The 12,992-nt window shown below is 45.2% G+C and overlaps 1 protein-coding gene across 1 annotated transcript in view; it reads right to left on the bottom strand.

Moving 5' to 3' along the window:
• Positions 1–385: 385 nt before the first annotated feature.
• Positions 386–12,992, bottom strand: part of CMYA5 (cardiomyopathy associated 5) — an 87,776-nt gene continuing 75,169 nt past the window's right edge. The window contains exons 10-13 of the mRNA XM_045897275.3: positions 9,517–9,650; positions 8,210–8,309; positions 6,312–6,485; positions 386–1,259 (exon numbers count right to left, since the gene is read on the bottom strand). Of these exons, the coding sequence (XP_045753231.1) occupies positions 1,013–1,259; positions 6,312–6,485; positions 8,210–8,309; positions 9,517–9,650 (655 nt within the window). The 3' untranslated portion in view covers positions 386–1,012. The remainder of the gene's footprint in view (positions 1,260–6,311; positions 6,486–8,209; positions 8,310–9,516; positions 9,651–12,992) is intronic.

Below are 12,992 nucleotides of genomic sequence, written 5' to 3'. Positions count from 1 at the left end.
AAGAAATCAATGAATTAGTAATGCTAAAACATCTATAAATAAGATCCAAGTATTTATATTCTAGAAAACAAGAGCAATCATCTCAAAATGCCTTCTAGATTTATCAACTTTGCACACATATTTTAAGAAGATTTCGAGAGATTTCAATATAGTATCTAAAAATGACCAACCATTTCACTTTGACAAAGAGAGATTCCTAGCTTCCTATAGTTGACTGCAACTATGGGATAAAATGTTTGGATTTTTAAAAGATACATATAAAAATCTTATGTGAAAATTAGTCGGAGCGCAAGCCACTCAAGTATAATGGTCATTTACTCTGCAGTGTGCCCCCGTCCAGAGACGCCAGGCTCATAAGTTATATATAATAAGTTCATATAACATGTTTTGTTTTATAGACTCTAAGCATTTATTTAACAAAATGGAAATCTCTAATACCTAGCACTTGTCTACATTTAAATTTCGGGGAAAAGAGACTCATGTTCTACAGTACATATTAATAAGATTTTTCTTATTACAAAAGAGTTTGTTGTCAACTTAGAACAGTTAAAATACCTTCTCTAGTGATTAGAAAACATCATCCTTTAGTGGAGTGAGGTGACCTCTCTTGTAGGGAAAAAGCCCATGATTCTTGTCAGAGATGTAGGACTAACACAGCCTTCCCCTCGCTCAGACCTGTCCATCCGAGGATGTCTTTTGCCACTACAACAGGTGGAAGACCACTTCTCTGCTTTGGTTCCCAAGTCAGGCATAAATCCTTTCAATTTAGGGAAGCACTCACACATATAGAAGGCAAAGGGCGGAGGCTGTTCTTCCATCCTCTTTACTCACACGCTACCTAGAAAGTCAAGGTTTCCTTGGTGGTTGTGCTCACGTGCTGAGCGCTGTGCGTGCAGCGACCATTAGTGTGAATGTGTGCGAGACGTTTTGAATAATACATAGCACCCGAGGGAAAGAACAACAGACCCCCGAAATGTGAATGATTGCTCTGGCAAACTCTGAAAGCCAATGATCACTTGTGCCTTGCAGAATCTGGGGGCTCAATCCCCAGGTGCAAAGTACATTTGCCAGGTTTCTCCAGGGCAAAGGCAGGGTGAACGCCCTCAGTGAACCTGTGCCTGATGATGAAGAGCAACTGTCCACTTTCAGCATTAATGAAGAGAAGCCTCTGGTTGCTGTAGTCCAGCAGAATGCCCACCCTGGCGGGACGCTCAGTCACATGGACATCGCTCACTATGCCACTGTAGAAGAATGTGTATCTGAAATGAAGTAGAATGGGGAATTAAACACTGGAAATCTTGAAAGGCCACGGTGAAGAAAATCACTTGGAGATAACCGATTTTTCAGTGATTAATTTCACTTTACAATAATGAGCTGCCATAAATGTCCCAAATCCTTTAGCCAGATCCCTCCTAGATGCTAAAATGCATAGCTCATCCCAACAGACAAGCATTTTTAATAATTTTGCTCCTTCTACATTAGGAGGCGGTCCCAGAATAACCAGCATATGCCTCCCTTGTGATTTTTCTCAACATTCTAATTCTTTCCCAGCTGCCCACATGTTTTAACTACCGCATTCATGGTGTGTCATTCTTTTGAATAAAACTCCTCTGAGGCTGCCATGTATCTGAAAAAGTACTGCAGGCTTGCCTTCCATAAAATGTATTAATTTTACAGCTTAAAAATTTATTAGTAACTTACATAAGGGCCTTTATGAAGTTCAAGAAAAAAATTTCATTATTTTTGCCCAACTTTATTCTTCATAGAGGCTCCCCCTACCCTGAACCGACTTTCCTTTTCATCTTCTGAATGTTTTCTGCAGTCTTGCAACTCAGGGGGGTTGCCTGTCATTTCTTTTTTCAATTCAAATAAATTGAACTCAGCAAGTATTCATTGGGCGTATCTGTGAGTCCAGGACTTTGCTAGGCCCTCGGGGGGATGGGGGGATATGAAGGACCACAGAGCACTGTCCTTGCCCTTGGGGAGCCCAGGCCCTCCTGACCAGAGAGGAAAATATTGTTGATCATTTAAACGTGGACTCGGGCTGAGGCTTCATCTCAGGGCACAGACTGGAAAAGTGTTCATAAACACATTTAATGGACCTGTGTGGTTGTGGAATTAATGTTTTGAGACCAGGCTGGGAAGGGGAAATTGCTGGAACAGAAGAACCTAAATTGCTCTGTGCAAAAAGTAACGTAAGTTTGGTGTTTTTTTCCTGGCAGTCTGAGAAACAGAGGCTGGAGCCCTGAAAGCGGGGAAGGGGAGAAATGAGAGAGAGGAGATGAGGGAAAGGTCTGTGAGGATGGTGAGTCTGAGGGGTGAAAGCTCAGCAGCACTGGGGCTGATGGGCCCTTTAGACTCTGAGCAAGTGAGTGACTCTGGTGTGGCCGAGAGAGCCGAGGACCTTGAAGGCCTATGATGTCTTCAAGGCCCAGAAGCTCGAGTGCAGGTGTGTTTAGGGAATGGCAAGTTGGCAGCTGTGCTGGGACAGGGCAGAGGTTCACGGGGATGGGAAAGTAAGCAAGGCTCGCACAATGACAAAGGCCCTTTCCGGTGCCATGCTAATGAGGGGTCTGAAGGCTCAGAACACAAAGGCGGCCGCCTCGGGGAGCAGCAGTGTAGATGGGGTGCGTATGGAAGGCTTTGGGAGCAGAGGGGCTCATACTCAGCCAGAAGGAACAGGTCTGAACTGGACAGGTGGGAAAGAAGGAGGGAGAGATCCAGCCAGCAGGGGCAGTGGGAGAAATGACGAGGTGGCCAAAGGAGCAAGGCCCTAGGTCATGGAGAACGTCACCATCTGCCCGACGGGTTCGGAGAGGACATGGCGGACATGACATGAACAGGTAAGTCAGGGGCCAGGATCTAGACCTGCCCTGTCCATCACAATTGCCGACTAGCCACATGTGGCCACTGACATTCAAATTAATTAAAATTAAATTAAATTCGGTGTCCAGTTCTTCCGTCCTACTAGCCACATTTCAAGTGTTCAGTAGCCATCTGTGACACCATTTTTTTTTAAAGATTTTATTTATTTATTTGAGAGACAGAGAGTGCAAGCGAGAGAGCACAAGCAAGGGGAGCAGCAACAGCAGAGGGAGAAGCAGACTCCCCACTGAGCAGGGAGCCCGATGCAGGGCTTGATCCCAGGACCCTGGGATCATGAGCTGAGCCGAAGGCAGCCACTTAACCGACAGAGCCACCCAGGTGCCCCTGTGACACCATTTTTCTATCTTCACAGAATGTCTGATTGCACAGCACTGGTCTGGAAGGTTCGGAATGCCCAAACGAGCCATTTCCCCAGCCCTGCTTAGAACGCCCCTGGTGCTCACAGGCCCAGCCCCAATCAGTCCCTGAGCCGATCCCCACCATGGAGGCCGAGGCGGGAGAGACATTCCTCGAAGCCTTGGCTCCACCAGGTCTGCAGGGCCTGGAATCTGCCCTGTCCTACGTCTGCCTCCATTTCCTATCCAGCACATTAGTTCCTTCTCCAACCTGCACTCTGGCCTGAAACCAAGCCTGTCTGCCTGGGGCCAGACTCCCTGCCCAGCTTTTGCCTGCCCCTTCCTGGGACTGCTGGTGTCTTTTCAAAGATCATTCAAAAGCCTGACTCTAGACACCTGTGTGACCCTGGAACTGCTGTCCTGGAGTCCCCAGGCCGAGGTGGGCCCACCCCCGTGAATGTCACTACTGGCCCAGACTGAGTCCAGACCCCTTTTAGCTCCGGTGGCTACTCCCCCCAGAGCTCCTCATCCCTCTTCCTGGTCACATTAGTCCTGGGTTCCTCTCTTTACCGTGGTCCCACCTGAAAGTTGATATCACTGTTGATGGTTGTAGATTTTTGAGCAAAAAAGCAAGGGACGTGATGAAAATGATGTTCTAGAAAAATCTGCCAGTTGTGCCACACAGGATAGCGTGGGTTGGGTGCAGACCTCCCCCTGGAGGGTACAGGCATGGTGGCTGGGGTGGACCTGGTAGAGGAGGTGAGAAGGCTCTGAACAGGGGAGAAAGTCTAGGAGTGGACAGGAAGAAGTCCAATCGATTCCTCAGACTCTCCATTTCTCCTTTCCAATTGTGACATCTTAATGCTTGGATTCTATGCAAATAGAGTCGAGAGTAATACAGTTTGGTTTAAAATCATGAAGCCAGAAAAGTGAAACACAGAGGGGGGGGGGTCTGCCACAGGGGTTCTTCCAGTGCCTAAAGCCAGGGGTGCTCTATTTGAAACATGAAGTGAAGGCACTTGAGGCCTGATGTCTCTGTGCTGGGAGCCCACCGATAGGCACACTCTTCCTCCCCGAATCCACGGGGCCTAGTCTGGGCCTGAAAGACCAAGCTTCTTGAACCTGTTGACAAGATATAATTCTGTTTTCTAGAGTCCAGGAATTTGTTACTGGAGGCTAGTCTTTGGTTTGGGGGTTTTAAAGGTCTAGGAAAATTTTTATGAAATCTCTATCTAGTTCTAGTTCTAATTCTAAATCTATTCATTATAAATTCTGGGGTTGAGAGATTTTCTACTCTGGGTAGGGGCTAGGTCCTTAAGCATTGCGCAGCAATGAACATCAATTATCATAATTGCTCTGACTTGATGAAATGTGACTTTAAATAGCTCTGGGAGATAGTGTCCTTATGAACCATGTCAGAAAATTAAACTGTGTCAAGTAGGATGCAGGGAGAAATGTGCAGCCAGAGATATGCAAAATCCCAATCTGTGGGCCCTTTTCTGGGAACTTGTGAGCATCGAAGTCTTCCTTTTTAAAACATTACATTTGAATAATGCCTCATATTTTATGATACTTTACAATTTCAAGACTCTTCCCTGTACCTGTCTTTATGTGATCCTCACAACCCAAAAATGTAGCAGCCAGGTGTCACTGTCCCCTGACAAGATAGATGAGGCCTTTCGGGCATGCTGTAAGGGTTCACTGAACTTCCAGTGAATAGCCCGTAGGAGGCTAGTCAAGGATGGGGCCAGGACTAAGGTCAGGTTTCTAAGACAGCCCACCCTGTGAGCATATTCAGATCATCCCATGCTTGCCTTAGCTCTCTCAGACTAACATAGGTTATGGTTTCTTCACATTAACCAACTAAACAGTTAGCAACCTTTTTCTGTAAAGGGGCAGATAGTAAATATTTTAGGTTTTGGGCGTCCAAATTTGGTCTCTGTTACAACTAGTCAACTCCACCGTGGTAATGCAAAAGCGGCCACAGAAAATATGTAAACAAACGAGATGACTGCATTCCAGTAAAACTATTAATACAATTTTACAAAACAGGCAGTGGTCATATTTGGTCTGTGGGCTAGATTGTACCATTTCCTGATATAAACCAATGAGGGGAAGGTATTGGGGACCCACTGGCTTTCTCACTCTTGTTGACTCCTCTGTGGAGGGAGCTCTTTAGTATTACCCTTGTCCCCTCCCCATCCCAAAGTGAGTTGAGAAGGAAAACTTGCCCATGCGTGGCCTGGAGGTTCCTTCCTTTTCCCTATCTCTGGAGTATGGGCTTCCCGCTGAAGCACCTATCCTTCTTTGTTCTCCAGGGACCAACTCTGCCCTGCAGGGTGCGGAAGCTGGCCTGGCCTAGGGTCTGGGTGGGTACAAGTCTATTAATAGCGTTCAATATAAGAAACCTCCTGGGCGCCTGGGTGGCTCAGTTGGTTAAGCGACTGCCTTCGGCTCAGGTCATGATCCTGGAGTCCCGGGATCGAGTCCCGCATCGGGCTCCCTGCTCGGCAGGGAGCCTGCTTCTGCCTCTGACCCTCCCCCCTCTCATGTGCTCTCTCTCTCTCATTCTCTCTGTCTCAAATAAATAAATAAAAAAATCTAAAAAAAAAAAAGAAAAAAAAAAGAAACCTCCTTTCCCAAGGTGCTGGGTGGCTCAGTCAATTAAGCTTTCGACTCCTGGTTTGGGCTCAGGTCATGATCTCAGGGTCATGGGATCGAGCCCCGCATCAGGCTCCACACTCAGTTTGGAGTCTGCTCGGGATTCTCTCTCTCCCTCTCCCTCTGCCACAGCTTGAGGGTGCGCACGCATGCACATGCTCACTCTCTCAAATAAAGAAATAAATCTAAAAAGAAAGAAAAGAAACCTTTTTTCCCTCAGATATGAACCACACTCACTAAAACTGGCTTCCTCAGTAATCAGAGTAATAGTTTAGTTTTCCTATTGTTGACGCTTTTGTTTTCTTTCTTTATTGGCTCAGACCTGGGCAGGGAAGTGGCATTCTATTTTGTTAGGTGCCTCAGAGACCTCTGCCTATGCAGCAACTCGTGACCCTTTGACCAAGAAGGGAGGGCAGGGCTCCAACGTACCTCTGCGGCCCAGAACAGTGCATGTACCACGAAGTCTCCCCTTGTCCCAGGGCACCAGCCTGCACTGCCAGGCGGGAACAGACGCCAAGTCGGTAAGCCGGGCAGTCCGTGACCGTGGCTTCCCAGTAATGCTGGCCGCATGCAGGCAGCTCCTCGCCCAGCACTGACGGGATGCTGCGGACGAAGTGGATGCAGTTAAGCCTAGCACAGGAATCACTAGCTTTGCTCTCATAAACACCAACATGCACAAGGTCGCGCACAGTTGAGGCAGGACTCTATCCTGGGAAACCGCTGGAATTTGACTAAGACATTTGTTGTTCATTGTGCCCCCAACTTTGACCTGACCAGCCCAGAACTCCACAAACTCTCAACCTGCATTTGGCGTATTACCACTGCCACGTACAACATGCATGTCTAGTGCACTGCATCTCTGGAGGGAGCTGAGAACCAGGAAATAACCAGAATAATTGCGAGAGAAAAAGAAAGGGCACCATCTCTGCTTTCAAGGAGAGTGAGGAAATATGAGGAAGGCAGGCGGGGTTCCAAGAGAGCATAACCTGCAAAATTTTTTTTCCCAAAACCTGAAGATGGCGGGGGAGGAGGAGGAGGAGGAGTCTCCAACATCTTCTTTAACAGTGAGTTCCCTTCCATGTTTGCTGACCTTACTGGGCACAGAGACCGAATGAGGGGCAGCTCTTGAGCGCCAAGACAGCTGGGGAGGCCAGAGCAGAGCATAGAACTGACCAGGTGTGATGAGTGTGCTTGGTAGAAGCTGTGGTCAACAGTCTTGGGGACTCTGGCCTCCTCGGATTGTAGCAGGGTACCTGAGAGGTTGGTGAAAAGTTTCCTTTTGTCTCGCCTTAGCCATTTTTAGAACAGGCACTGGGAAATGAACCCAAGCACTCTGGACTGCGGATGGGTGACCTTGTTTGCATGTATTGCTCCCCTCTGCTTTGAAAAGGCTGAGACAGCAAGGAAGCGTTTTTAATTTAAGCAGTGTTAATACTCAGCCAGCACCCTCTCCTTTTTAACAGATGAGAAAATGATTAATGCAAAGGAATGTATTTCACTTTCTCATGTCTTTACCCAATAACCTCCTTCCAAAGAGGTGGATACTGACAGCCCCTCGCTCCCTGAGCACAGCCTGGCTGCCTGATATGTATGAGCTAATTTTCGGATTACTAATAAATAAAATTCTATGAGATACATTACAGTTATCATCAGTTACTATCTATGAACTCTTACCAACTTCCAGTCTATTTCTTTTCTTCTCTGATTTTTTGAAATCACTTTTTTTACACTTTCCAAAGCCTTTCACCGACTTTCTCCCACATGACTGTTCTGATGCTCAAAATGACCAGGAGAGATAGCTGGCAAATTGCAGAGCCGTCTCCCCACGGTGCCCTCAGCTTTCAGCTCTTTAATGCTCTTTTCTGTGGGAGCTACCGGGTAGGGAGGGACAAGAAAGTCTGAAAATCTGAAAGTCCTACATGTGGCCAGAACCAGAAACTCAACAGAATGTCATTCTCCTCTGTTTCTTCTCGAGTGGTTGGACACAAAACCTGGTTTGCTATTAAAAATAAAAGAAGAATTAGCCTGGACTCCTTTTTCATTAAAGTAGAAATGGCACCTGAAAACAGCTGATGTTTTAAATACAACTGTCTGTGCCTGTGTTTGCAATACAAATACGGGCACTTTGCTCCGACTTAGGAACTACTGTCACTTTTCCCCTCGTGCTGAACCGCAATGGAACCGAATGGGTGTGCTCATGTTGATATTCGATGCCATACTCCCAGGCATGTCCATTAAACCAAGGATATGCTCAGGGGAGGCCACAGCAGAAGGACACATGTCAGAAAACTCCACTGCTGAGGCACGAGGGGCCTCCCCCTACTTACTCTGTCAACCGTCTCCTCTCAGTGAAGCTGATCACTGTCCCATTTGAGGAAATCTGCAGAGCAGGATGAGCTGTGTCTCTCAACAGAAGAAATCGGGTTCCTGTCGCAGTGAAGAAAACAGGATTATAACATTACCACAATGGTAAGTGCTGTCCCTGGGTCAAGCACCACATTTCAGACCTTACTCTTCCTCTCCCCTGACATCAAACTGTCCCTCTCAAGTGTTTTCAGATCCGCAGGCTGCAAATCTCATCCATGCTAAGGCACTCGTGAGTGTCAGCGGCTGCTTACCTCGAGCCGAGCCGGGGCTGCAGGTCACCTCCTGTACAAGAGCTCCCTCCCTCTGCTATGCAAAGTACGCTCCTTGGACCAGCAGCAACTACAACCCCCGGAAACTAGCCTAGAAATGCAGAATCTCCAGCCCCGTCCCAGACCTACTGAACCTGAATCTGGTGCAAGCTAAAGGAGTGGTTCTAACAGTGGAAGGTGCGGGCACCATATTGGGACCAGGGGGAATATTTCTGGGCAGGCAGCTCTCATGTCTTCTCTCAGCAACATCAGGCTGGCCCTGACCACATCACAAACAAGGCCTGTGCACAAGTTTTGGCTGGTTAAGCAAATCACTTAATGTACCACCGTCAATCTTCTGCCATCTTTGGGTCTAGGATAAGATAAGAAAATGATCACCTTGCCATTTCTCATTTCTTTTCACAATAATTGAGAACAGCCAAGCACTTTTTTTATTGGCATCATTTGGCAATTTTCTCCAAAATGTCACTGAACAGCTTTATTGCTTCCTTAAGTTATTCATTCATTTATTCAACAAACATTAATTGGCACAAACCATGTGCTAAGCACCAAAAATAAACAGAAGAATAATACTGGAAGCTTGTTCATGGAGTTTACAGTGTAATAAAAGAATATCCCCATCCCACTGTCCCTAACATACACTCAAAACATACCCACTAATTATAGCTTATTGTGAGCCAAACAAGAATCATCTGGGGAGATTAAAAACACATGTCAAAAACCATCTCCAGATCAATTAGATCAGGGTCTCCAGGAGTGGGGGCTGGGCACCCGTATTTTTTAAGAACCCTGTCTAATTGCTAATGGGTAGCCAAGGTTGAGAACCTCTTAAACCAGAAAAAGAAACATCTTGGTCTTTGACCCATCTTGGATCCTCATGCCAAAAACCTAGCACTGCCAAGAGGTTGAGGCTTTAAGAAGTGGCCTTCTAGAGTGGCCTTCTAGAGGGAAGGAATGGAAAGGCTTGGAAGTAGTAGTGCGTGTGAAGGAGAAAGTACCTCTGGTGGAAATGAGAGCAGCTTCACTCTGCTCGCTCGCCCCAAAGGCATTGATGGCTCTCACATAGAAAAAGTAATTGTCATTGGGTTGGAGGTTAACTTTCAGCTGGAGTCCTTTAATTCCAGAGAATGATCTAAATACAAAAGAGAAATAACTTTAAATATAAGGTCACATGCTAAAATAACTCATCATATTTCAATCCTGTCATGAATGAACATCTTTTATTAACAACAAATAACTAATTTTTCCCTCTTGGCAACCACTGAGTTAGCAAGCCAGATTCTATAAAATGGTCCTGGTCCACTAAGACTACTTTGTCAAATCACTTCTACCTTTGTCAACTTTGTCAAATATATGCCTTCCAGAATGCTCTGTGAAATAAACCAAACCTTTTTTTAAATTCAGAAAACAGACTAATTTTGTGGTTAGTGAGTCTCTAAGAATGTATTATTTTCTCTATCAACTTTTGCCTCCAAGGGCACTTCTGGATTAAGATGATGTTAAACCATCAATAATACAAAGGATGCTAATTATCTAATTAGAAGATCAGGAAGAGCAGAAAACTTAAGGTGAGTGATGATTTTGGACACGGCCATCATACAAAAGCCACTAAAGTTAAAGAAACAGAAGATCCCTAGAGAAGACTGTACCTTTTAAGGCGAGCTTAATCCCAGCAAGAAAACAGAGTTCTAATTGCCAAAGAAAATTTCCAAAGTTGCTATTTCTTAACCTCCCCTGTATATTAAAATAAAAGTACCGGTAGTAGTGTTTAATTGGCAGCGGCTTGTCACAGCCAAACCATTTAAACACATAGAGACTTGCTGCATTTGAAGATGGAGCTCTCTGAACTTGCCGGGGAACTGAAGTAGTCTTGTGCCTCTTTTCTATTCTCTTTAATCTGCTTGATATCATGGCCTAGAGCATTTATACAGATAAATTACTCAACTGCTCATTTTTTCAGCCTCCATTTGGAGAGGCTTTGGGCAGAGGTAGGAGGCAGGCTCCTTACCAATGAAAGAATTCCTAATATGAGTGCTTGTGCCTGGGCCCTGTTCCCGGGAGCTATGCGTGGGATAACGGTCAATGAGAACAACAGTTCAACACCCTTCCTGTCCATCCTCAGAAGGATAGGGGTTTTTTAAATGTTTATTTGCTTATTTGTCTTCGTTTTTCTTTGCGTTTGTTACTAACAAATGTACTACAAAGTGTCAGAATCAAAGATTTTCTTCAGGTCACTTCTGCTTCTGTTGACTATTGCACGTCTCAGTACACTGCCTTAGACAACACTATGGAGAATAAGAAAAAGGAAAAAAGCATCATTGATTGAGAAAACAAACTAATTGAAAGGTTTTTAAAAGCAGAAAGGTCACAGTGCCCGCCCCCACCATGTCCAAAAGTGAAAAGACACCCAGTCTGTTCCTCGGAAAGAAGGGGGTAGGGGCGGGGACCAGACGGTGTCTGTTTGAGCATGGGCTATTTAGCGTCCTGCGTGAAAGAGGCGGCTGGAAACTCCTCCAACATTAGTGGTTGTTATTTCAGAACCTACCACCGGACCAGGTCCTCCGCAAGTACTATCTTTAGCCGCACCAGAATCATTGAGCCACATGTTCGGTGACAACTAATTATGCTTCAGTTAGTTAATGAAAAACCATTTCCTTTGATTGAGAATGTAATTCCCAACTGATATCTAGAATATTATTCTGGGGTGGATGTATTGCTTATCTTATTTGAATTGATGACTGAAGAGATGGTTTGAATGTACTTTCATTATAACAAGCAGTAAAATTATTGTTTCCGTAAGCATACTAGCGCCTGAACCGAATTTATTTCATTCACCCATTAAACAAATGTCTATCAATTACTTATCACATGTCCAGGCCCTATTACCCTGAAGTCTGGGGGTAGGGAGTGGGAATGGCAAGACTAGGTGAGGAAATTTCAGCTCCAGAGAAGGGATATAACATGCTGGCTTCATTTTGTCACGATGAGGTTGTTAAATACCAAAAATACTGGTTTAGGGGTAAGTGTTTGCTTTTCAGTTTTATGAAGGGTGTCAAGGAAAGAATTCCATATATATGGTCAACTGCATCCTATGTCTTATCACTCATTGAAAGAATAAAGGTTTATATGGTATTGAAGTCAGAATATGCGATCAGATCCTGCTTTCAGCGTATGAACAGGTCGTGCAGACTTGACAGATGTGCACAATACCCTCACTGAATCTGAAATAAAAGCACCAGGCATGAGAACGAAAGTAACATGAGATGTCCTAGAGTTTTATTGTTGACAGGTTGCCATCTTATGTTCCAGCACCAGGAACAAAGCAAAAAAGCTCACAGACCAATGGTTTACTTCCATGTCTTTTCACTGTCTGATCTCACTTGAATATCGTAAAAGTCCTCATATTAGCTCTCCCTGCTTTTTAGCCAAATGAAAACTTTAAAAATTTTGGAATTTGGGGGCACCTGGGTGGCTCAGTCATTAGGCATCTGCCTTCGGCTCGGGTCATGATCCCGGGGTCCTGGGATGGAGCCCCGCATCGGGCTCCTTGCTCAGCCAGGAGCCTGCTTCTCCCTCTCCCACTCCCCCTGCTTGTGTTCCCTCTCTTGCTGTCTCTCTCTCTGTCAAATAAATTAAAAAATCTTTAAAAAAAAAATTTGGAATTTGAAATCTGAAGAGGAGCACCCTTCCACAGATTATAATTTTTTTAATTTCAAAAACAAAAATGTCATAACTGCACCTGAATCCACATACCGTACTCAAAGTATAGTTTGCAGTAGGATTAAGATTCAAAGAATATCCAAATTGAGTTAAGTGATGACACCACAGATGGAACCACAGCAGGTTGTTGATGCTTAGGTAAGAAGGGATGTTAGCCTCATCAGTAACACAACTGATCTGACTATGTTAGAAGGCTTAAGCCAAGAGTAAAATTCAAAAGACAGTAAGAAATGTGACCCAAACGGAGTCACTTTGGGTCATAGGTGTGGAATTCTCCCTACAAATGCCACAGTGCATTGGAAAGAGATGGCTCTATATGTGCAGTTTTCAGGAACATGAGGGCAAGGAAGCATCTAGAAACCCTGACTCAGCAGCAATTCGCTGATTGCCAGTGGAGCATAAGCGTACCACGAGTACAATCCCAGCGCTCTGTGCCCAGCAGGCCTTTGAAAGACTCTCAACCTGCTTGTCTCTCCATTGGTAGGACAAAGGACATTTGTTAAACTCCAGTGCTGTAAAGCAGAGAGAAACTATTTCAAGGAGTCCCACTGTCTCCTCAGAAATCCGAAATCATAAATGAGACCATTCCCCTCTTCTGTTGTTTCAGAAGGCTAATGAGTGGAAGCCACTAGGAGGCAACGTCTGCCCAATATTATGAAGGCCTTTGTAGCTTGAGACCTTTCATTCTTTAGTTTTCGCAAGACACAACTGAAAAGTTTGACACAACTAACCATGCACAGTGGGGCAAGAATCA

The sequence above is a fragment of the Mirounga angustirostris genome, unplaced genomic scaffold (assembly GCF_029215605.1).
Source record: "Mirounga angustirostris isolate CCGP_5_RB_7025 unplaced genomic scaffold, mMirAng1.0.hap1 SCAF_7, whole genome shotgun sequence".
In the NCBI taxonomy this organism is placed as follows: domain Eukaryota; kingdom Metazoa; phylum Chordata; class Mammalia; order Carnivora; family Phocidae; genus Mirounga; species Mirounga angustirostris.
This window is presented reverse-complemented; position numbering and strand designations above follow the sequence as displayed.